General features: G+C 45.0%; 1 protein-coding gene across 4 annotated transcripts in view; it reads left to right on the forward strand.

The window, feature by feature from the left end:
* HECW2 (HECT, C2 and WW domain containing E3 ubiquitin protein ligase 2) overlaps nt 1-26,408 on the forward strand; it is a 660,271-nt gene that overhangs the window by 574,265 nt on the left and 59,598 nt on the right. For all 4 annotated transcript variants that reach the window (XM_056536055.1, XM_056536058.1, XM_056536057.1 and 1 more), the window contains 2 exons: nt 15,363-15,461; nt 20,996-21,125. In XM_056536055.1, coding sequence (XP_056392030.1) covers nt 15,363-15,461; nt 20,996-21,125 — 229 coding nt within the window. The remainder of the gene's footprint in view (nt 1-15,362; nt 15,462-20,995; nt 21,126-26,408) is intronic.

Genomic DNA, 26,408 nt, shown 5'->3' on the forward strand with positions numbered 1-26,408 from the left:
TCGGGATATGAGGACGGGATATGGGGTTGGGATATGAAAACAATATATGAGGACGGGATGTGAAGTCAAAAGCTTCCTCCTTTGTTTATTTTCCTCCCCAACAAGGATTAGTAAGGAAAAACCGGGCAACGCCGGGTACTCAGCTAGTATCTATATATATAAAACTCAACGTGTGTGTGTGTATGTATGTGTGTATGTTCCAGCATCACGTCCAAACGGCTAAACATATTAACATGAAACTTGGCACACATGTTACTTATATGTTTACAACAAACATAGGATAGGTGATTTAACCCTTACTCACCCCCATTTGCCAGGGGCGGGGTTTATGTTTAAAGTCCCATACAAGTCAATGGGAAATATATGTTACTGCATAACTTCCAAACAGCTGGATATATTTCGGTAATACTTGGTCACATGTTACTTATATGTCCACTTAAAATATACGATAGTTAATTTAACCCTTAACTACCCCCATTTGTGAGGGTCTGGGTTTTTGTTTAAAGTCCCATGCAAATCAATGTGAAATGTATGTTCCCACATAACTTCCGTATGGCTGGAGATATTTCAATACCTGGTAAACATATTACAGGTCGGGATAGGAGGTTGGGATAGGAGGTCGGGATAGGAGGACGGGATAGGAGGTCGAGATAGGAGGACAGGATAGGAGGTCAAGATAGGAGGACGGGATAGGAGGTCAAGATAGGAGGATGGGATATGAGGATGGGATAGGAGGACGGGATAGGAGGTTGGGTTAGATGGACTGGATAGGAGGTCGGGATAGGAGGTCGGGATGGGAGGTCGGGATGGGAGGTCGGGATGGGAGGACAGGATGGGAGGTAGGGATAGATGGACGGGATGGGAGGTTGGATTAGATGGACGGGATGGGAGGTTGGGTTAGATGGACGGGATGGGATATGGGGTTTGGATATGACAAGAATATATGAGGACTGGATGTGAAGTCAAAAGCTTCCTCCTTTGTTTATTTTCCTCCCCAACAGGGATTAGGAAGGAAAAATCGGGCAATGCCAGGTATTCAGCTAGTCTATATATATAAAACTCAACGTGTGTGCGTGTATGTATATATATATAATGTCCACTTAAAATATAGGATAGTTAATTTAACCCTTAACTACCCCCATTTGTGAGGGTCAGGGCTTTTGTTTAAAGTCCCATGCAAATCAATGGGAAATGTATGTTCCCACATAACTTCCGTACGGCTGGAGATATTTCAATACCTGGTACACATATTACGGGTCAAGATAGGAGGTCGGGATAAGAGGTCGGGATAAGAGGACAGGATAGGAGGATGGGATAGGAGGTCGGGATAGTAGGACAGGATAGGAGGACGAATAGGAGGTCGGGATAGGAGGTCGGGATAGGAGGTCATGATAGGAGGTCGGGATAGGAGGACGGGATAGGAGCAGGGGATATGAGGATGGGATAGGAGATAGGAGGTCGAGATAGGAGGTTGGGATAGATGGACGGGATAGGAGGTAGGGATAGGAGGTCGAGATAGGAGGACGGGATAGGAGGACGGGATAGGAGGACGGGATAGGAGGCCGGGATAGGAGGTCGGGATAGGAGGTCGAGATAGGAGGACGAGATAGGAGAATGGGATAGGAGGTCAGGATAGGAGGATGGGATAGTAGGACGAGATAGGAGGTCAAAATAGGAGGACGGGAAAGGAGGACGGGATAGGAGATCAGGATAGGAGGTCGAGATAGGAGGTCGGGATAGGAGGTGGTGATAGGAGGACGGGATAGGAGGTCGAGATAGGAGGACGGGATAAGAGGTCGAGATAGGAGGACAGGATAGGAGGTCGGGATAGGAGGACGGGATAGGGGGTTGCGATATGACAAAAATATATGAGGACGGGATATGAAGTCAAAAGCTTCCTCCTTTGTTTATTTTCCTTCCCAACAAGGATTAGGAAGGAAAAACCGGGCAATGCCGGGTACTCAGCTAGTATATATATATATATATATATATATATATAGGTAACATCTTTTCAGCCTGTCTGCACACACACACACACACACACACATATATATATATATATATATATATATATATATATATATATATATGTAACAGATAATTTCAGTCTGTCTGTGCACACACACACACACACACATATATATATATATATATATATGTGTGTGTGTGTGTGTGCGCGCACAGACAGACTGAAATTATCTGTTACCTATATATTGAAATTTAAGTAGTTAATTTGTTGTCCCTTAGTCTGACAGCAGCACAATGATGGGGTATGTATCTCCGCCCCTGTGAGCTGCAGGACCCAGGAATTTTTACTGAAAATAAAAACACGCCCCTCTGGGCATAAAAAAAACCCCACAGAACAGGAATATTTTTGGGAGGGTGCCTTGTGCTGCTAAGGGAAAACAAATTTATTACTTAAATTTCAATTTCCCTGTCGTCTGACCAGCAGCACAATGATGGGGATTTACATAGTACCCAAAAAAAAGGGTGGGATTCAAATATTAACCGTGTTAATAATATATCTTGCGAAAAAAAAATCAGGAGAAGAGGAACAGTCCATCTTATAATGCTTGAAGAATGTAGATGGAGTGCTCCAAGAGTCACTCTGACAAATATGCTCTAAGGGAACTGAGCCTCGCTCAGCTTTAGAGGTGGATAGAGCTCTCGTGGAATGGGCTGTGAACCTTGGAGGTTCCAGATTAGCCACAATATAAGCATCCTTGATGCATTCACATATCCAACGCCCCAATGTGGGCTTGGAAGCTTTTTTCCCCTTATTTGAGCCCTGGAAAACTACAAATAAGTTCTCATGCTTACGAAAGGGAGCAGTTCTTTCAATATAAACCTGAACAGCCCTTACAAGGTCAAGGTTGTTAAGATGACTTTCCTCACCTAGGGAGGAATCAGGAACATATCTTGGTAAGGAAATCAACTGATTTCTGTTAGAAAAAGATGAAACTTTAGGGGAAAAATCAGGTAAATACCTTAAGAGGACCTTGTCCGGTAGGAACATTGTGTAGGGCTCAGCCAAGGAAAAAGCTTGCAGTTCTCCAAGTCTCTTGGCAGTGGTGATTGCAAGAAGGAAACAGACCTTCATAGAAAGAAATTTGAGTCCCACATCCTGTATGGGTTCAAAACGAGGGAAACAAACATGTTTGAGAACAAGTCCCAAGAGGCAACAGGCTTAACAATTCTAGGACGCAGTCTAGAGATGGCTTTGATAAAACTTCCCACTTCAGGAACCTGGAAAAGTTTCCTTCCCAAAAAAGCTGACATAGCAGTAATTTGGACCTTCAGGGTATTAGGTGATAGACCTTTGTCGAATCCATCCTGAAGGAATTCCAGAATTTGCGGTATCGTGGGAGAGGAAGAGTCCAGCTGCCTAGCAGCACACCAACCAGCAAAAATTTTCCTTATTCTGGCATATGATTTATTGGTAGCCACACTCCTAGAGTGGGAGAGTGTTTCCAATATACGGTCCGAAAAACTATTGGCTTTTAAAATGGACCTGTCAACCTCCAAGCTGTCAGGTTAAGTTGTGGCATAGTTGGTTTCCCTGGGCTACCAGATTGTGCCTCAAAGGGAGTCTCCAGAATGTTCCCTGACGCATCTTCATGAGGAGGGAGAACCAGGATCTCTTCGGCCAGAATGGAATTATTGCTATTACCGAGGCCTGATCCTGTTTGACCTCCATTAATACCCTGGGTATCATGGAGGTTGGCGGAAAGATGTATGGCAGTCTGAAGTCCCACAGTATGGACATTGCGTCCAGAGCCCAAGGTTGGTCCTCCAAATAGAGGGAGCAAAACCGTGGTAGTTTCTTGTTGAATCTGGTAGCCATCAGGTCGATCTCCGGAAGACCCCAAAGTTGGCATAACTGCTGAAACACTTGTGGGCATAGGGACCATTCGCCTGGAATTGAGCTCAGATGGCTCAGGTGATTCCCCAAGGTATTCTGGACTCCTCTGATATGGACCGCGGATAACCTTGTTACCCTTGTTTCCGCCCACTTGAAGATCTTCTCCACTTCCTGAAGAAGTGCCTGAGATCTGGTACCTCTCTGCTTGTTGATGTAGAACACGAAGCCATATTGTCTGTCTGGACATGGACCGCTGTTCCGAAAAGGAGATGGTCGAACTTCTTGAGGGCATAAAATATCGCTCTTAGCTCTCTGGCATTGGAAGACAGGCTCATCTCTTCTGGACTCCATGTTCCTGAAATCGTAACGTCCGACGTATGAGCTCCCCATCCTGAGCCGGGGGCATCGGTGGTAATAATTGTCCAAACTGGATCTAGCAGAGACATCCCATCTCTTGGGTGGGCCCACCAACGGAGAGATTGTCTGGTGATAGTTGACAGAACATGCAGGGAGTCCATACCTGAGAGAGTCCGGTTCCAGATGTGTAAGACCTCTGACTGTAAGGGTCTGATGTGCCATAGAGCCCAAGGAACTGCTTCCGCTGATGATGATAATAGCCCCAGGAAACTCATTAGAGTTCTGAGGGGAACCTGGCAAGGTGTTCTCAGGAAGCGATATCCTCTCAGCATACGATCCTTCCTGGGTACAGAGAGGTACAATTTCATCTCCACAGAGTCAATGAGGAACCCGAAGAATTGTTTGGTTGTGGTTGGGGTCAAATCTGATTTGTCCCAATTGACCAACCAGCCCAAGCTCTGGAGTAAATCCAGGGTAATCTTGACATGTTCCAGGAGAATCAGTCTTGTTCTGGCTATAAGAAGCCAGTCGTCCAGGTATGGGATAACACTTATCCCTGATAACCTGAGAACCGTCATCATGGAGGACACCACCTTGGTGAACACAAATGGAGCAGAGGTGATCCCAAATGGTAGGACCTTGAACTGCAGATGGAACAGAATCCCTCGGATCCTGACCGCAATCCTGAGGAACTTCCTGTAATCCTGATGGATTGGAATATGGAAGTAGGCATCCTTCAGGTCCAAGGATGCCATGTATTCTCCTTTGGAGAGAAGAGGTCTGATTGATCTGATAGTCTCCATCTTGAACTTTCTTTTTTGAAAGTGACGGTTCAAATATCTTAAGTCTATTATAAGACAGTGTTTTCCTGATGGCTTGGGTACAAGGAAAACCGGGGAGTATACGCCTTGGCCTTCTTACGAGGCGGGGAACAGGCTCCAGTGCGGCCAGGGAAATTAGCTCTAGAATAGAGCTTTCTAGCATTACTTGCGTTGGTTCTTGAAGAATCGCGGATATCAGAAATTTTTCTGAGGGCAGTGTAGTTAGGGGGAGAGAATAACCGTTTTTTATTATCTCTATAACACCCAAGGATACTTGATCCTCTGTGCCCAAACCGGAAAAAATAAAGCAAGTCGGCCGCCTACTGGAGTAACGACCCCATCAAAAGGGTTGCTTCTTCTGTTCAGAAGCACCCTTATTCTGATTACCCCTTCTAGAGGTCCTAGACCCCATGCCACGAGTAGAATATCTACTCTGACTACCTCTTCTGGGAGGAGAATACTTCCTAGCGTATCTCCTAGAAGAATTAGGGGTAAGGGGCAAGGATTTCCCCTTTCTGTCTGACAACTCCTCCATTAGAGTATCCAACTCTGAGCCAAAGAGTTTGCCAGGGGTAAAAAGCATGTTACAAAGTTGGGTCTTGGAATAGTTATCTCCCGGCCAGGGACGGAGCCAAAGGGCTCTTCTGCCCGCAGTGGAAAGCCCCATGGTCTTAGCACAAAACTTAACTTGTTGGGAAGAGGAGTCACACAGAAAGTCAATTGCCAAATTAATTTTCCGAAATGAGGCTAGCAAGTTCTCTCTAGAAACCCCCGAAGAGATGTCCTCCTGAAGGCTATTAAGCCAAGTTCTCAAGGCCACCGCCACACCATTGGAGGCTACCGCCACTGAAGCCTGACTAGCTCCTGCTATATAGGTGCGCTTGAACGCAATCTCCATCCTTCGGTCAAGCGGGTCCTTCAAATTTGAGCCTTCCTCTGCAGGGAGCACCGTTCGTTTGGACATTTTGGCTATAGCCATGTCCACTTTGGGAGGAGTTAGCCATATCTTACATTGAGATTGATCAAGAAGTTACATCATTTTGTACCGCTTAGAGGTTACCGGTGCCTTGTCTGGTTTCTCCCACTCAGTGGACATGAGAGCAGATAGCATATCATCCATTTGGAAGGACCTAAAAACCCTGGAGGTAGGTGGGGCATCCTCCTTAGGTTTAGGCTGATTCTCAGCCTGTACAAATTTTTATAATTTCTGTGTCTTATCCGGTGGAAAAAAATTCTTGGAGGTGTCCTCAATTATGTCCTCATCCGAGGAATCGGCCACGGATTCCCTGTCCTCACCATCATCTAGTTCCATAGGAGCAGGAGAGGGATGGCTGTTGCGAGAGCGCTTTCTGGGAGCGAGAAGGGAATCATTAAGGTCCTTAATGGAACCTGCAACAAAATCTTTCACCCAGACATAAACATCTCGGATATCTGGTTCCCCAGGTGAGGGAAGAGCAGGAAGTGGCCGACAGGCTGCACAGGTAGTGAAGTCACTCTCATCGGGCAAAGGTGTATTACACTTTCTACAGGAAAGGTGATGTGCCTTTTCCCGTGATTTACGGGCCCTAGACCCACCAGAATCTCTTGAAGACATCTAGAGAGAGAGAAAAATAATTTTTTTTCTCTAATTAATAACAAGAAAAAAGACACAAAAAACCCTGGAAAAAAAGGTTAGATCCAGGAACACACACCGTAAACTACGGGAAAAAAAGATACAGAAGCACACTGACAACAAGGTGCACCAGCAGATTGTGTCAAGGCAAGCTGCAGACTCCGAAGAGACAGAGCTGCAGGCTTAACAGCTTCTTATAGTGTCTCCACAGGAAGACACACCCCCTCCAGGAAGCTGCAAGTTACTTCTAAGGGAAGGAACAAACTTGGTAAAAAGGAGCTTTCAACAACTATGCTGACAGATAGAAAAATATTCTGCTAAGACAAACAGTGTTCTTTTATTTCTTTAAAAAGAAAAAAAAACAGCAAGGCAGGAGCGATCATGTGAGTATCACATGACCGCAACCACGCCCATCCAGCTTGGTAAATACAGTGTGAGAGCGGCGCACGCGCCCTAACATGCTGGACAAGAGCGCTTTCTGGCGTCAGAAGGAACATGCATGTGGCTCCCAACGCCGGAGCCCAGGCTGCGCCGCCACCGGCGCTACGCAGGTGAGCAAGAGAACCTAGTTCTCCAGACTGAAAGGCAAATATAGCTTCAGAATCCTAATTTCTCCCCCAAAGAAAAGCAAGGGGGGGAGAAATATATAAAGGAGAAGTTACGGACAGAAAAACTGTCCAACCTAGGTCCTGCTCACAGGACAGAAAAAACTCGAGGGGGGGCTGTTCTGTGGGGGGTTTTATGCCCAGAGGGGCGTGTTTTTATTTTCATAAAAAATTCCTCGGTCCTGCAGCTCACAGGGGCGGAGATACACACCCCATCATTGTGCTGCTGGTCAGACGACAGGGAAATATATATATATATATATATATATATATATATATATATATGTGTGTGTGTGTGTGTGCACAGACAGGCTGAAAATATCTGTTACCTATATATATAGATATATATGTGCACAGACAGGCTGAGGAGATCTGTTACTTAGCTGTGTCTCTTCTGGCAGCTAGGAGGCTGCAGAGGTGTCAGATTACACTCAGAGAGAGCACAGTGGTTGAGGTGACTCAGCATTTTCATCAATTGTTCAGGGTTCATCAGCTGTTCAGGGAACCGAAAAATTCAGGGAATGGAAAAATTCATTACACCGGCCTGGCTGCTGAGTCCAAAGTCCCATACTAAGCACGGCTCCCTGACTGTCAATCAGACAGGCGGGTGCGAGCATTGTGCCAGCAGCAAAGCAGGGCACGCTCCTGATTGGTCGGCCGCGCCATCAGGCTCCACCCCCTGCGGAGTAGAGCCGACGCTCGCTGGCCAAATGTCAGTGCAGCGTGTCCCTGCTTGAACAGAGGATCGGGTCTGCCTTTCCCTAGCCTGTTTGAGGTCTTCCTATTTAAAAAAAAATTATGGAAGAAAGTTTTATAGAGGAAGAAGGGCGGAAGAAGAGGAAGAAGGGCTTCATCTGATGTCACGCCTTCCGGCCCACACCCCCTTCCTCACTCACACACAGTTCTCAGAGTGAGCAGCAGAGATACCTGAAGATAAGGTATTTATCTGCTGTTTTAACCTCTTAAGGACTTAGGGCGTACCTGTACGCCCTAAGCCTGGTGTGAAAAACGGGATCCGCCGTGACCCCTCATCACACCGGGTCGGTCCTGGCTGCTAACGATAGCTGGGACCTGGGCTAACAGCGTGCAGCACCTATCGTTGTGCCGTGCGCTGTTAACCCTTCAGACGCGGTGATCAAAGTTGACCGCCGCATCTGAAAACAAAAGTAAATGGTTCCCGGCAGCTCAGTCGGGCTGATCGGGACATCGCGATAAAATCGCGATGTTCCGATCAGCTGGGACGCAGACGGAGGTCTCCTTACCTCTCTTCGCGGCGTCCGATCGAGGATTGATTGCTCCAAGCCTGAGCTACAGACTTGAGCAATCGAGCCCCTATCTGACTGATCCCTGCAAAGCTGTGGCTTTGCAGGGATCAGCATAGGAGATCAGTGTGTGCAGTGCTATAGCTCACTATGGGAGCTATAACACTGCAAAAAAAAAAGTTAACAAAGGTCATTTAACCCCTTCCCTATTAAAAGTTTGACTCACCCCCCTTTTCCCATAAAAAAAAAAAAAACTGTGTAAATAAAAATAAACATATATGGTATCGCTGCGTGCAAAAATCGAAAATGTCCGAACTATAAAAATATATAGTTAATTAAATTGCACGGTCAATGGCGTACGTGCAAAAAAATTCAAAAGTCCAAAATAGTGTATTTTTGGTCACTTTTTATATCATGAAAAAATGAATAAAAAGCGATCAAAAAGTCTGATCAATACAAAAATGTACTGATAAAAACTTCAGAACACGGCGCAAAAAATGAGTCCTCATACCGGCCCATACATGGAAGATGAGAATTTTTTACATATAAATTTTCCTGCATGTAGTTATGATTTTTTTTCCGAAGTACAACAATATCCAACCTATATAAGTAGGGTATCATTTTAACCGTATGGACCTACAGAATAAAGATAAGGTGTTATTTTACCAAACAATGCACTGCGTAGAAACGGAAGCCCCCAAAAGTTACAAAATGAAATTTTTTCTTCAATTTTGTCGCTCAATTATTTTTTTTTCCGTTTCGCCGTGGATTTTTTGTTAAAATTACTAATGTCACTGCAAAGTAGAATTGGTGGCGCAAAAAATAAGCCACCATATGGATTTTTAGGTGCAAAATTTAAAGCGTTATGATTTTTAGAAGGTGATGAGGAAAAAAGGAAAATGCAAAAACGGAAAAACGCTGCGTCCTTAAGGGGTTAAGAGAAAATGAGATAGTGTTAGTGAGAGTCAGGGACAGCTGGGAAGGGGGATTAGGGAAAGTTTATTTGATGATAGGTACTCTCTAAAGGGATACTAAACTTAAATATGAATGTGTAAAGTAGTATTAACAGGATATTTGCTTGTTTCTGAAACAAACAGTGTAATAGAAACCTGTATGTTTATGTTCTAAAGCAGCCAAAAATCTGGTGTACTTTCTGGTTAAGCAGTTGTTCAGTACTACGATTTCCAGAATGCATTGCTTTCCCTCAGCTCTTCATCACAGTCCTCTCAATCTACTTCTCTTCCTCAGCAATCCTGCAGTTCCCCACCCAGAACTATTTAAAGTCTCAGTGATGTTGCAGCACCTGCTATTCTTTCCTGTCTGCTCTTTTGCCTGTGGCATTCTTTAGCACAAGTCAGAATGCTGTAAACACCCATCATTCTCCCTAAATGTCAAATAAAAGATGTATATGCATATGGTAGGAAGATGGTGGTATAGGCTGTAGTGGCTGATTAAAGGTGATGATATCATTCAGGGCAGGGAACAGGGCTAGCCAAGCCACCTTAGATGATGTAGTATGGTTTGGGACATTAACAAAAACTACACAATTTCCTGTCAAGTGTAAATTAAGCAGCAAAAGCACACTAAGCCTGTCTAGTATGTATAACACAAGCCTGTTTAACACTTTATTATTAAGTTATACATTTCCTGATACAGGTGCTTAGCCAAGGTACTAGTCGGGGTGCTATCAAGTTTTCATCGCATACAATATATACCCATTTATTAGGAGTTTGACTATGACAACTGTCTGTACTTTAGTATACTTTTGTACAGTGCCCTCACCTTTCTTATTGCATTATTGTTGTTTATGTAGTGTACAGTCAAGGTATAGTGTGATAACTCTTGTGTCTTATTTGGATTAGTTTCAAGTACTACTTATTTTCTAGATACTGATTATTATTGTATTGAGATTTATGTGCATACTCTTTGTGTTACATGATACACTTAGTGTTTCTTCTTGCTCTTTTTTGATTATAAATACACTGCTGAAAAAAAAATAAAGAGAACACTTAAACAACACAATGTAACTCCAAGTCAATCACACTTCTGTGAAATCACACTGTCCACTCAGGAAGCAACACTGATTGACAATCAATTTTACATGCTGTTGTGCAAGTGGAACAGATAACAGGTGGAAATTATAGGCAATTAGCAAGACACCCCCAATAAGGGAGTGGTTCTGCAGGTGGTGACCACAGACCACTTCTCAGTTCCTATGCTTTCTGGCTGATGTTTTGGTCACTTTTGAATGCTGCCGGTGCTTTCACTCTAGTGGTAGCATGAGACGGAGTCTACAACCCACACAAGTGCCTCAGGTAGTGCAGCTCATCCAGGATGGCACATCAATGTGAGCTGTGGCAAGAAGGTTTACTGTATCTGTCAGCGTAGCGTCCAGAGCATTGAGGCACTACCAGGAGACAGGCCAGTACATCAGGAGATGTGGAGGAGCCCATAGGAGGGCAACAACCCAGCAGCAGGACTGCTACCTCCGCCTTTGTGCAAGGAGGAGCACTGCCAGAGCCCTGAAAAATGACGTCCAGCAGGCCACAAATGTGCAAGTGTCCACTCAAACAGTCAGAAACAGACTCCATGAGGGTGGTTTTAGGGCCCGACGTCCACAGGTGGGGGTTGTGCTTACAGCCCAACACCATGCAGCACGTTTGGCATTTGCCAGAGAACAACAAGATTGGCAAATTCGCCACTGGCGCCCTGTGCTCTTCACAGTTGAAAGTATGTTCACACTGAGCACATGTGACAGAGTCTGGAGACATCTCTGAGAAAGTTCTGCTGCCTGCAACATCCTCCAGCATGACCGATTTGTCGGTGGATCAGTAATGGTGTGGGGTGGCATTTCTTTGGGGGGCCGCACAGCCCTCCATGTGGTTGCGAGAGGTAGCCATTGTTAGACCATATGCTGGTGCAGTTGGCCCTGGGTTCCTCCTAATGCGAGACAATGCTAGACCTCATGTGGCTGGAGTGTGTCAGCTGTTCCTGCAAGAGGAATGCATTGATGCTATGGACTGGTCTGCCCATTCCCCAGACCTGAATCTGATTGAGCACATCTGGGACATCATGTCTTGCTCCATCCACCAACGCCACATTGCACCACAGACTGTCCAGGAGTTGGTGGATACTTTAGTCCAGGTCTGGGAGGACATCCCTCAGGAGACCATCCGCCACCTCATCAGGAGCATGCCCAGGCATTGTAGGGAGGTCATACGGGCACGTGGAGGCCACACACATCACTGAGCCTCATTTTGACTTGTTTTTACTCCTTGGGGACGGAGGGCGTATGCATACGCCCTCGCGTCCCGTCACTTAAGGACTGAGGGCATTTCCGATCGCCGCTCGCCGGGCGGTGATCGGAGCGGGATGACTGCTGATATCTATCAGCAGGCATCCCGTGGCAATGCCTAGGGGGGTCCTGAGACCCCCCATGTCAGTGATCGGGGCAAATCGTTGGTCAATTCAGACCAGCGATTTGCCTGCGATCCGGGCTAATCGGGTCACTGGTGACCCGATCTCCTGGAATATAAGCATGATCGAAGCTGTCAGAGACAGCTCCGACCATCTTAAAGCATAGGAGCGAGGTGGCAGTGTTGCCACCCCCTCCTAACCCCTGCCATTGGCTGACCACCAATGGCAGGAGGGGGGCGGGGGGGGTTTGAGTTCATTCCCCCTCGTTCTGCCCACCGATCAGAAGTCGGTGCAGAGCGGGGGGAACACGTGCGGCGAGGGGGGAGCATGGTCCTGCTTACCCGGGACGGTGGAGGCGTCCTGGACCGGCGGCGACGGCAGTTGGAGCGGCCAGAAAGGCTGCAGGGAAGATCGCTTTGGCCTTCTAAAAGCTGCAAAACTACAACTCCCAGCATGCCCACACAGCCAAAGGCTGCCTGGGCATGCTGGGAGTTGTAGTTTTGCAACATCTGGAGGGTCACAGTTTGGAGACCACTGTATAGTGGTCTCTAAACTGTGGTAAACCAGATGTTGCAAAACTACAACTTTCAGCATGCACTGACTGTCTGGGCATGCTGGAAGTTGTAGTTTTGCAACATCTGAAGTAGCACAGTTTGGAGACCACTATAAGGTGGTCTCCAAACTGTAGCCCTCCAGATGTTGCAAAACTACAACTCCCAGCATGGTCAGGCAGTCAGGGATGCTGGGCGTGTAGTTCTGCAATATCCGGCCCTTCATATGTTGCAGAACTACAACTCCCAGCATGCCTGGACAGTCTGGGCATGCTTGGAGTTGTAGTTTTGCAACATCTGGAGGGCTACAGTTTGGAGACCACTACTTAGCAGTCTCCAAACTGTTCTTCCCCAGTTGTTGCATAACTACAACTCCAAGCATGCCAAGACTGTCCAGGCATGCTGGGAGTTGAAGGGCCAGATATTGCAGAACTACACGCCCAGCATCCCTGACTTTCTGGCCATGCTGGGAATTGTAGTTTTGCAATAGCTGTAGGCACACTGGTTGGGAAACACTGAGCTAGAGTATGTTTCCTAACTCAGCGTTTCCAACCCATGTGCCTCCAGCTGTTGCAAAACCACTACTCCCAGAATGCACTGGGAGTTGTAGTTTTGCAACAGCTGGAGGCACATTGGTTGGAATCACTGAGCTAGAGTCTGTTTTCTAACTCAGTGGTTCCCCACCAGTGTGCCTACAGCTGTTGTAAAACTACAACTCCCAGCATGTACGGTCTGTCAGTGCATTCTGGGAGTTGTCATTTTGCCACAGCTGAAGGTTTGGGGTTTCCCCCCCCCCCCCCCCATGTGAATGTACAGGGTACATTCACATGGGCGGGAGTTTACAGTGGGTTTCCTTCTACAAGTTTGAGCTGCGGCAAATTTTCCGCTGCAGCTCAAACTCCCAGCGGCAAACTTGCTGTCAACCCCCGCCTTTGTGAATGTACCCTAAAAACACTACACTACACTACCAAATCATAAAAAGTAAAACACTACATATACACCCCCTTACACGTCCGTCCCCCCCCCAATAAAAATGAAAAACGTTGGCAGTGTTTCCTAAACAGAGCCTCCAGCTGTTGCAAAACCACAACTCCCAGTATTGCCGGACAGCCATAGACTGGGAAACACTGCTGTAGGGTTTTACTGTAGGTAACCTGGTCCACCCCTATTGCAAATTCTTTATTCAGGCCTCAAATGCGCATGGCGCTCTCTCACTTCAGAGCCCTGTCGTATTTCAAGACAACAGTTTAGGGCAACATATGGGGTATTTCCGTACTCCGGAGAAATTGCACTACAAATTTTGGGGGGCATTTTCTCCCATTCCCCTTTGTAAAAATGAAAAGTTTGGGGGGAAAAGCTGAACTTTTGTGAAAAATTGTTTTTTTTCATTTACACATCCGACTTTAACGAAAAGTCATCAAACACCTGTGGGGTGTTAAGGCTCACTGGACCCCTTGTTACGTGCCTTGAGGGGTGTAGTTTCCAAAATAGTATGCCATGTGGGAGTTTTTTTGCTGTTCTGGCACCATAGGGGCTTCCTAAATGTGACATGCCCCCAAAAACCATTTCAGCAAAATTCACTCTCCAAAATCTGACTGTTGCTCCTTCCCTTCTGAGCCCTCTACTGCGCCTACCGAACACTTGACGTACACATATGAGGTATTTCCTACTCAAGAGAAATTGGGTTACAAATTTTGGGGGGCTTTTTCTCCTATTACCCCTTGTAAAAATTAAAAAACTGGGTCTACAAGAACATGCGAGTGTAAAAAATAAAGATTTAGAATTTTCTCCTTTACTTTGCTGCTATTCCTGTAAAACAAAGGGTTAACAAACTTTCTGAATGTCATTTTGAATACTTTGAGGGGTGCAGTTTTTATAATGGGGTCATTTATGGGGTATTTCTAATATGAAGGCCCTTCAAATCCACTTTCAAATTTTGTGAAAAAGTGGAAAATTGCTGCTATACTTTGAAGCCCTCTGATGTCTTCTAAAAGTAAAAACATGTCAACTTTATGATGCCAACATAAAGTAGACATATTGTATTTGTGAATCAATATATCATTTATTTGGAATGTCTGTTTTCCTTACAAGCAGAGAGCATCAAAGTTAGAAAAATGCAAAATTTTAAACTTTTTCATGAAATTTTGGAATTTTTCACCAAGAAATGATGCAAGTATCAACAAAAATTTACCACTAACATGAACCAGAAATGTCAAGAAAAAACGATCTCAGAATCAGAATGAAAAGTAAAAGCATCCCAGAGTTATTAATGCTTAAAGTGACAGTGGTCAGAATTGCAAAAAATTCTCCCGTCCCTAGGATTATAATGGGCTCCGTCCCCAAGGAATTAAGGACATTACATCAAGGTTGGATCAGCCTGTAGTGTGGTTTTCCACTTTGATTTTGAGTGTGACTCCATATCCATACCTCCTTGGGTTGATAAATTGTATTTCCATTGATAATTTTTGTGTGATTTTGTTGTCAGCACATTCAACTATGTAAAGACGAAAGTATTTCAAATGATTAGTTCATTCATTCAGATCTAGGATGTGTTATCTTAGTGTTCACAGACTTGTACCTTATTTTTAAATTGTGTATTCTGTATGTACTTTATTATTGCTAATTTTGAGTTTTAAATGCAATATCAAGACTAGGTAAATGACTAAACATAAAATATGTCCCACATGAAATAGATTCAACAGTTCTGAAACATATATGAGTATATTGAAAGCTATAAAAAAATATTTTGCACTATATATAGTTACAATAGATAGATACATTTGCTACATTTAGATATGTTTTGCTTCTTAAATAACCAAGTTATTTACACAGTCTATTATAATGTAATAAATACTTACATTTGTTTTTGTTCTAGGTTTAGATTCAGTGGTCGTATCCTGGGCCTCGCCCTTATACATCAGTACTTGTTAGATGCCTTTTTCACACGTCCATTTTATAAAGCCCTTCTTCGAATGTAAGTACGTTTTAAAGAATTCTGCATAAATGACTTTAACTGCTGTCTTATTTTATTGTAAAAAAGTCTCCAAATGGTTTACATATAGTAAAATTAACATTGTCCCATTGTCTGATCACATGGCTATATCCCTAAGAGTATTGGACAGATGTCACCTATCACAAACCTCTTATATCCACTGTCTCTGGAAGGATAATGTTTCACATGCTAGGCAGCAGTTAATGTAGAATCAATGAGCAAAAGAATAGCAGAGCCTTCTGAGTAATTAGAGCAATATGTAACAAACTGTAATGGAAGGGCATGCAGGTAATGTCTATGACGGGGGATATAACTGGAACAGTAGTCCTTTATGCAGGTAACCTCACATATAGCCAAGTCATGGCAGCATCAAAACAATGTTGCATCAAAATATATAAAAACATAATAATTCTGTGATATGGTGGCATCATCCAGTAAGCACTTGGACCACTGTTTCCCAACCTTTTTCGGCTTTGGGCACCCCTCGGCAAAAATGTTTTCATTGGGCATCCCTACCGAAGTTGGCGAGCAAAAAAAAAAAAGAAAGGAAGAAGTTGCAATGCACAAAATCTATGTATCTGTGGCTATGTAGATTACAGTGCTGCTTTATACAGCAACTCACAAATGACGTCTTCTCTAAACAGCGTTGTTCCCTTCTCTTCTCTCTCTGGTCCGGGCCATCATGACTATTTCTTCCAGCCACAATTCTTCACCGCTAAACCTGCAAAACAAACCTTTTAGGCTCTGCACTTTTCCAGCATCAGTCTCCAGATTCCCCTTTTACAAGTGAAGAGGAATACAGGGGCATATTGGTGTAATGGGTTAACACGGGGGTGTAGAAAGGTGTACATGGGTGACAGGTGTGTAGAGGGGTGTACATGGGTGACAAAGGGGTGTAGAGGAGTGTACATGGGTGACAGAGGGGTGTAGAGGAGTGTACATGGGTGGCAGAGGAGTGTAGAAGAGTGTACATGGGTGACGGGGGTGTAGGGGGTGATAGAGGGTTGTACATGGGTGACAGGGGTGTTGGGGGTGTAGAGGGGTGTACATGGGTGACAGATGGGTGTAGAAGAGTGTACATAGGTGACGGGGGCATAGGGGGGTGACAGGGGGGTGTAGACGAGTGTACATGGGTGACGGGTGTAGGGGGTGATAGAGGGGTGTACATGGGTGACAGATGGGTGTAGAATAGAGTACATGGGTGGCAGAGGGGTGTAGAGGAGTGTACATGGGTGGCAGAGGGGTGTAGAGGAGTGTACATGGATGATGGGTCTACATGGGTGACAGAAGGGTGTAGAAGAGTGTACATGGGTGACAGAGGGGTGTACATGGGTGACGGGTGACATATGGGTGTAGAAGAGTGTACATGGGTGGCAGAGGGATGTATAGGATTGTACATGGGTGACAGAGGGGTGTACATGGGTGACAGAGGGGTATAGAGGGGTGTACATGGGTAACAGAGGGGTGTACATGGGTGGCAGAGTGGTGTAGAGAAGTGTACATGGGTAGCAGAGGGGTGCAGAGGAGTGTACATGGGTGACGGATGAAGAGGGGTGTACATGGGTGACAGGGGTAACATATGGGTGTAGAAGAGTGTACATGGGTGGCAGAGGGATGTATAGGATTGTACATGGGTGACAGAGGGGTGTACATGGGTGGCAGAGGGATGTATAGGATTGTACATGGGTGACAGAGGGGTGTACATGGGTGACAGAGGGGTATAGAGGGGTGTACATGGGTAACAAAGGGGTGTACATGGGTGGCAGAGTGGTGTAGAGAAGTGTACATGGGTAGCAGAGGGGTATAGAGGAGTGTACATGGGTGACGGGTGAAGAGGGGTGTACATGGGTGACAGGTGGGTGTAGAAGAGTGTACAAGGGTGGCAAAGTGGTGTAGAAAGGTGTACATGGGTGACAGAGGGGTGTGGAAGAGTGTACATGGGTGACAGGTTGTTTAGGGGGTGACAGATGGGTGTAGAGGAGTGTACTTGGGTGACAGATGGTTGTAGAAGGGTGTACATGGGTGACAGGGGTGGACAGGAGTGACAAAGTAGTAACAGAGGCGGGGACAGGGGTTGTTTCTTATGCTCGTTTCTTATGTTAGTTTTCTATTTATATACAAAAGATCACCAATCTTCAAATGTATTAAAAAGATAGTAAAAAATACTTTCACCCTTGGTGCACAACTAGACGCGCTCGACAGTCCTCAGCAGTCGGAATTATTTCACCCTTGCTTCGGGCATCCTGTAGCTGAAGTACCTTCCTCTCACGAAGGGATAGATGGTTGAGCAATCGTCGAACACTTCCGAAATTTTTGGCGGACACCTTTCTCAAGTATCCCTAACGTGCTCCCACCACCACATTACATAGAACATCACATCTCGCGAGAACTTATTTCTGAAACGAGAAGCAACATATTAAAAATACATGCAAACATCAATTTGCTTCTAAAAACACATAGCTGTATGTTTCATACATCTCTGAAACAATATACTGATGTTAATTCACAAATGTACAGTAAAGTTGCAGACTTCATTGTCTCAATCCAGAACACTTCTCTCTGTAAAAGTTTATTTTTAACCATTTTATCTGAAGCTCCCTGCATCTCCTCGATTACCATTCGCCGTAACTCGCTAACCTGGTGTCCAAATTCAACAAAGGGTTTTCCCACCCCTGTCTCTCCATACTTGTCAGTTACCACTGCCTGATCACTACTGGCTGTCTGTTTCATAAGTAAATTCCGGATTACGCAACGGTGTTTGCTAATCCGAACTTTAACATTTCTCATCATCTGCCGATGTAAATTTGGCAGGTTGGCACTTAAGTAAATAATTGACCTTACATGAACTTGCGGCCATGCGGCCCAGACAAGTATGGAGAGACAGGGGTGGCAAAACACTTTGTTGACTTTGGACATCAGGTTAACGAGTTACGGTGAATGGTAATCGAGGAGGTGTAGGGAGGTACAGATGAAATGGTTAAAAATAAACTTTTACAGAGAGAAGTGTTCTGGATTGAGACGCTGAATTCATTGGTCATGAGTGGGCTCAATGAAGTCTGCAACTTTACTGTAGTTTTGTGAACTAGCAATGGTTGATTGCTTCGGAGATGTATGAAACATACAGCTATGTGTTTTTAAAAGCAAATTGATGTTTGCATGTATTTTTAATATGTTGCTTCTCGTTTCAGAAAAAAGTTCTCGCGAGATGTGATGTTCTATGTAATGTGGGGGTGGGAGCACGTTAGGGATACTTGAGAAAGGGGGCTTGTCCTCCGAAAAGTCGGAAGTGTAAGACGATTGCTCAACCATCTATCCCTTTGTGCTTCAGCTGCAGGATGCCTGGAGCAAGGGTGAAGTAATTCCGACTGCTGAACACTGTCAAGCGCATCTAGTTGTGCTCCAAGGGTGAAAGTATTTTTTGTATTTACTATCTTTTTGATACATGTGAAGATTAGTTAGTTTTCCCTTCATATACAAAAGTGTTGTGCATTGTGATCTTTCTATGTTGAATTGCGGTGGATATGATTCTGAGCCTCCATTACTAATCACACACACACCCTGGTGCGAATAGGTTTATATCTATTATTGCATTATATGGGTGGACAGGGGTGACAAAGGGACAGAGGGGTGAATAGGGGTGGACATGGGTGACAAGGATGTGGTCAGAGGGGTGGTCAATGGGGGTGAACATGGGTGACAGGGGCTAGAGAGGGGTGGATGGGGGGTGGCCAAGGTGGACATGGATGACTGGAGTGTGGACATGGGAGACAGGGGGTCAGAGGGGTGGACATGAGTGACAGAGAGGGGTGGACTTGGCTGACAAATAGACAGAGGGGTGAAAAGGGGGGTGGACATGGGTGACAGAGGGGTGGACAGAGGGGGTGGACAGGTGACAGAAGGGTGGCCAAGGTGGACATGGATGACAGGGGGGGTGGACATTTGAGACAGGGGTGGCCAAGGTGGCCATGGATGACAGGAGGGGGTGGACATGGGAGACGGGGGGGGGGGGGTGAACAGGGGTGACGGGGTCAGAGAAGTGGACAGGTGTGACAAGGGGGTAAAAGAGGGATGGACAGGAGTTACAGAGTGGGGTGCACAGGGGTGACAAGGGGGTGAATAGGGGGTGGGCATGGGTGAAAGAGGGGTAGACTATCATGTGGTCAGAGGGGTGGATGGGGGGGTGAACATGGGTGACAGCAGGATTGGCAGGGGTGACAGAGGGGTGGCCAATGTGGACATAGATGACAGGGGGGGTGGACATGGGAGACGGGGGGGGGGGGTGAACAGAGGTGACGGGGTCAGAGGGATGGGCAGGGGTGACAAGGGGGTAAAAGAGGGGTGGACAGGGGTGACAAAGCGAGTGGTTAATAGGGGGTGGACATAGGTGACAGAGCGGTAGACTGGAGGGTGGTCAGAGGGGTGGACGGGTGGGGGGGGTGACAGGGGAGTGGACAGGAGTGGCCAAGGTGGACATGGATGACAGGAGGGTGGACACGGGAGACAGGGGGGTGGACATGGGAGGCAGGTGGGGTAAACAGGGGTGACAGGGGGGTGGACAGGGATGACAAGTGGGATACAAGAGGGGTGAATAGGTGGGTGGACATGGGTGACTGGGTAGACTAGGGGGTGGATGGGGGGGACAGAGATGGACAGGGGGGGTGGACAAGGTGGACATGGGTGACGGGGGGGACGGACATGAGTAATGGGGGGGTGGACATGAGTGACGGGGGGGTGGACAGGCTTGAGAATGGGTAACAAGGGGGTGGAAAGGGTACAGTACCTTAAGCAAGCCGGTATGTGAATTCAGTGCAGCTTCAACAACGAGTTCTTCCCCTCTCCGGTGTAGCAGGGTACCATTTTTGGCCTGAAACGCATTCACTGCGCCACAGGGGGGAGGGGGACGCTGTGTTCGCAGTGCGTACGCACAAGCAAAGTGCACACAGGCTGCCCTTACCTCCTGCGGAGCCGTGAGTCACAGGCACGCAGGCTGGGGCAAAAAAAAAATAATTTAAAATTGCCGGCACCATCTTTCCCACCGTAGCGTCACGGCACCCAAGGCAGGGCCAACCGGCACCTCGGTTGGGAATCATTGATTTAGACATATACAGGTCATGTGATACATTTTTATAAGCTTGGTATGTCTCTTCAACATCTGGAATAAAATTCACTGTATTGTTTTCAAATATGTGCAGTATGGGCATTAATGCAGACGGAAGTATTTGTATTGGCGGTATCAACATGTACCCTCTGCATCATATGTTGTTGTTTTTTTCTTGTTTAGTATTTTTTTTAATACCACAAACTAATGCTTAGATTGTGTATAAAGATATGAAATTATCTGGAGTATGTCTGTAGATCCAAAATGGGGTGGGTGGTTTAGGAGGTTGATTGAAGCACAAATAATCAGCTGTTTTTCTCACAAGGGAAAATAATTGCTGTTAAGATGAAGAGATTATGTGTTCATGAAGATTTCTGCTTTTAGTCAAAATATTTTTTTGCTTGTACTTTATTTGCAGACTTTGTGATTTGAGTGACTTGGAGTACCTTGATGAAGAGTTCCATCAGAGTCTCCAGTGGATGAAAGATAATGATATCCATGATATACTAGACCTTACTTTCACGGTCAATGAAGAAGTATTTGGTCAGGTAAAGGAATTCCTAAAATCCACATTTATGGATTACATTATTATACATAGGGGCTAAATTAAACAAAGTGATGCAGGATTAGGTTGGCAGCATAGTTCCCCCACATTAGGTTGGCAGCATAGTACCACCACATTAGGTTGGCAGTATAGTTCCCCACATTAGGTGCAGTACAGTTCCCCCACATTAGGTGTAGTACAGTTCCCCCACATTAGGTGCAGTACAGTTCCCCCACATTAGGTGCAGTACAGTTCCCCCACATTAGGTGCAGTACAGTTTCCCCACATTAGGTTGGCAGTATAGTTCCCCACATTAGGTGCAGTACAGTTCCCTACATTAGGTGCAGTACAGTTCCCCACATTAGGTGCAGTATAGTTCCTCACATTAGGTTGGCAGTATAGTTCCCCACATTAGGTGCAGTATAGTTCCCCACATTAGGTGCAGTACAGTTCCCCCACAGACATACAGCTTTCAGCCATATACAGTGTATAGAAGTATAGGAGAAAAAGCTGCGATGGCGCTCCCAAGAAAGTAACCCAAAGTCGTGGGTATTGCTGAAAAATAATTAATTTATTTTTACAGCATAAGAAATCAAAGAAAATAATAAAGCAAGACGTGTTTCGGGAGTCACAGCTCCCTTTCTCAATTGCAGGTGATTGCTGTATGGCAAGGTGACAGGTATATGTTACATAGTTACATAGTTAGTATGGTTGAAAAAAGACATACGTCCATCAAGTTCAACCAGGGAATTGAAGGGAAGGGTGTAAGGGGATAAGGGGAAGGGATGTTGTTTTATAATTCTGCATAAGCATTAATGTTATTTTGTTCCAGGAATGTATCTAACCCTGTTTTAAAGCTATTAATTGTTCCTGCTGTGACCAGTTCCTGAGGTAGACTGTTCCATAAATTCACAGTTCTTATGGTAAAGAAGGTGTGTCGCCCCTTTAGACTAAACCTTTTCTTCTCCAGACGGAGGGAGTGCCCCCTCGTCCTTTGGGGGGGTTTAACCTGGAACAGTTTTTCTCCATATTTTTTGTATGGGCCATTTATATACTTATATACGTTTATCATATCCCCCCTTAAACGTCTCTTCTCAAGACTAAACAATTGTAACTCCTTTAATCATTCCTCGTAGCTTAAATGTTCCATGCCCCATATTAGTTTAGTCGCACGTCTCTGCACCCTTTCCAGCTCCGCAGTGTCCCTTTTATGGACAGGCGACCAAAACTGAACAGCATATTCCAGGTGATGCCGTACCAATGCTTTATGAAGTATGGACATGGACTCAAGGGACAGGGACATAATACTCCCCGTATTATGTCCCTGTCCCTTGAGTCCATGCCTCTTTTGATACATGACAATATCCTGCTGGCTTTGGAATTAGTAGCCTGACATTGCATGCTATTCTGAAGTCTGTGATCTATAAGTACACCCAGATCCTTCTCTACCAGTGACTCTGCCAGTTTTATCCCCCCTAAGACATATGACGCATGCATGTTATTTGTACCCAGATGCATAACTTTACATTTATCCACATTGAACCTCATTTGCCAAGTGGATGCCCAGACACTTAGTCTATCCAAGTCATCTTGTAACTTATGCACATCCTCTATAGACTGTACTGTGCTACAAAGCTTGGTGTCATCTGCAAATATAGAAACAGAGCTGTTAATACCATCCTTTATATCATTGATAAATAAATTAAACAACAGCGGGCCCAGTACAGAACCTTGGGGTACACCACTAATAACTGTGGACCAATCAGAGTACGAATTATTGACCACCACTCTCTGGGTACGATCCATGAGCCAGTGTTCAATCCAGTTACAAACTAAAGTTTGCAAGCCCAAATACCTTAACTTACCTGTCAGACGACTATGAGGGACAAAATCAAATGCTTTAGCAAAATCCAGAAACACTATATCCACAGCCATTCCTCTGTCAAGGCTTCTACTCACCTCTTCATAAAAGCAAATTAGATTGGTTTGACAACTTCTATCCTTAGTAAACCCATGCTGGTTATCACTTATAATACTATTATCCCCTATGTATTCCTGTATGTAATCCCTTATAAGTCCTTCAAACAATTTACCCACAATGCACGTTAAACTTACCGGTCTATAATTTCCTGGGGAAGACCTAGAGCCCTTCTTGAAGATTGGCACCACATTCGCCTTGTGCCAGTCCCTTAGCACAATACCAGACACCAGAGAATCTCTAAATATCATGAACAAGGGTACAGATATTACTCAACTTACCTCTCTAAGAACTCTTGGGTGCAGTCCATCCGGTCCTGGAGATTTGCTTACATTTACTTTACTTAACTTACCTTGTACCATCTCTACATTAAGCCAGTTCAGTACATTACATGATGTGTTACCAGCACTGACCTGTCCAATGTCAGCTCCTTCTTCTTCCATAGTATATACAGAACTAAAGTACCCATTCAGTAGCTCCGCTTTCTCTTGATCGCCCGTGACAACCTCCCCATTATCATTATTAAGGGGTCCTACATGCTCTGTCCTTGTTTTTTTGTATTTATATATCTAAAAAAATATTTAGGATTAGTTTTGCTTTCTTTGGCCACTTGTCTCTCATTTTTAATTTTTGCCGTTTTTATTGCATTTTTACAGATTTTATTAAGTTCTTTGTACTGTTTAAATGTTATATCTGACCCATCAGATTTGTATTTTTTAAAAGCCATGTAGGATTTAGTTTTAATCGTTTATATTTGTTCCCCTTTGGTATATATTTAGCTGTATAGTTATTTAGAATTGATTTAAAGATGTCCCATTTACCTTCTGTATCAGTATTTGACAGCACCTCCCCCCAGGCTATGTCCTGTAGTGCAGATCTCAGCCCAGGGAAATTTGCCTTTTTAAAGTTATATGTTTTTGCCTTCCCCGCTTGTCTTTGTTTTCTATATTTTAAATCAAAAGTAACTATATTGTGGTCGCTATTACCAAGGTTTTCCCGCACAGTTACATTACCAACCAGCTCTGCGTTGTTGGAAATGATCAGATCCAACAAGGCATCACTTCTTGTTGGGTCCTCCACAAACTGGCCCATAAAATTATCCTGCAATAAATTTAGGAATTTTCTCATAAATTTTATTTGCTAGGCTTTTGGCATTTGTGAACATACTCCTGTAAAAGACTATACCTATACATTTTTACATGTTTTATGTGGTTTTTATGCTCCTTCATTGATTATGTTTTATTATGTAGGTAATCTACCCCATATTACCTGGTTTTGATGCAATTTTCTTATGTATTTTAACACATATACCTGTCAACTTGCCATACAGCAATCACCTGCAATTGAGAAAGGGAGCTGTGACTCCCGAAACGCGTCTTGCTTTATTATTTTCTTTGATTTCTAATGCTGTAAAAATAAATAAATTATTTTTCACCAATACCCACGACTTCGGGTTACTTCCTTGGGAGCGCCATCGCAGCTTTTTCTCCTATACTTCTGCATTACCTACGGACTCTCCCTTGGGCTCCGTCCTCACGCTGCTAGCCTGCATACCAAGCTACCATCACCTGGCGCTACCTCCGCTTTTTTCCTCCCTACAATGATATACAGTGTATGGCTGGAGGCTGTATGCCAGTTTACTGCCTCACTTCAGTGTTCCGACCACCACTCCTCCGGTCCGGGGTCACAACGTACTGCATGGCCTATGGGCCATTGCAGTAGGTCCCGGGACCGGAGGAGCGTTGGTCGGAACACCGAAGAGGACGTGCTGGTGAATGGTGACTTACCATACCTGCGCATCCTCCTCACTGCTCCACTCCACTCTTCTCCTATGGGCGGACGCACGGCACGTCAGTGACGTCCCTGCATGCGCTACCTCCCAGTGGCCCCTGCATTTTTAAAGTTAACGCAAGGCAGCAGAGAAGTAACCAGGGCATCCTTGTGTCCTGAAAATTTTTTTCGGGACACAGGGATGCCCCGAATGTGACGGGGGCCCCCTGCGGGCACGGGGCCCGGAGCAGGCGCTCCACGAGCACCAATGATGATCCGGCCCTGACTAGAGCAATGAATATGTTTGCCCGGCTGCAAAGATATTCATTGTGGGCCGCATGTGGCCTGCGGGCCGCATGTTTGACACCCATGTATAAGGTTGCTGGATGTGTTTTTTGTAAGCTGAAAGACAGACACTTGCCAGCTGGTAGTTAGGGACATTGCATGTATAGTATAGGATTTTCTTGCCTTTTTAATAAACCTGGCCATATGTCAATTTCTACCTACCTGTGGCTATTAGCCTGAATTTTAGACAAACACGCCCTTTGATCCCAGCAATAGAGATCCCAGACATATACCACAAAGTATAATAATAAAACATTGCCCTCTTATATTACTTATGAGAAATAATGTGTGACTATTCAGTAGAGCACAGTGTTATATATATATATATATATATATATATATATATATACACCAGCGACAGCACTTATGTTCTATGTTTGGTACTGTATGTATGAAGTCTGGTCTATCTGAAGAAGTGTTCTAGTGTATTTATATATCATGTGCCTGATTTGTTTTTTAATTATGAAAGGGACTTGCAAAAATTAAGCACTTTTTCACAACAGTGCAAAAACATAAGTCTGGCGTAATTTCTGAAAGTGTTACTGTCGTTAAAAGCTAACTTTTTTCATCTAAAGGGGTACTCTACTGGAAAACTTTTTTTCTTTTTAAACTGTAAATTTTTATTAAAGTTTTACAATTTTATATAGACAAAAATACAAACAGCATGTCAAATAAGACAAATCACATCAGTGAGGAATTTTTTGTTTTTTAATCAACTGATGCGAGAAAGTTAAACAGATTTGTAAATTACTTCTATTTAAAAATCTTAATCCTTCCAGTATTTATCAGCTGCTGTATACTACAGAGGAAGTTTCTTTTTTGAATTTCCTTTCTTTCTGACCACAATGCTCTCTGCTGACACCTTTGTCCATGTGTTACGCCGAGCGCTCCGGGTCCCCACTCCTCCCCGGAGCGCTCGCAACATCCTCGCATTTGCAGCGCCCCGGTCAGACCTGCTGACCGGGTGCGCTGCAATATCTCTCTCAGCCGGGATGCGATTCGCGATGCGGGAGGCGCCCGCTCGCGATGCGCATCCCGGCTCCCGTACCTGACCCGTTCCCCGTCGGTCTTGTGCCGGCGCGCGCGGCCCCGCTCCTTAGGGCGCGCGCGCGCCGGGTCTCTGCAATTTAAAGGGCCACTGCGCCACTGATTGGCGCAGCAGGCTTAATTAGTGTGTTCACCTGTGCACTCCCT

Source organism: Hyla sarda, chromosome 8 (genome assembly GCF_029499605.1).
Source record: "Hyla sarda isolate aHylSar1 chromosome 8, aHylSar1.hap1, whole genome shotgun sequence".
NCBI classification, from domain to species: Eukaryota; Metazoa; Chordata; class Amphibia; order Anura; family Hylidae; genus Hyla; species Hyla sarda.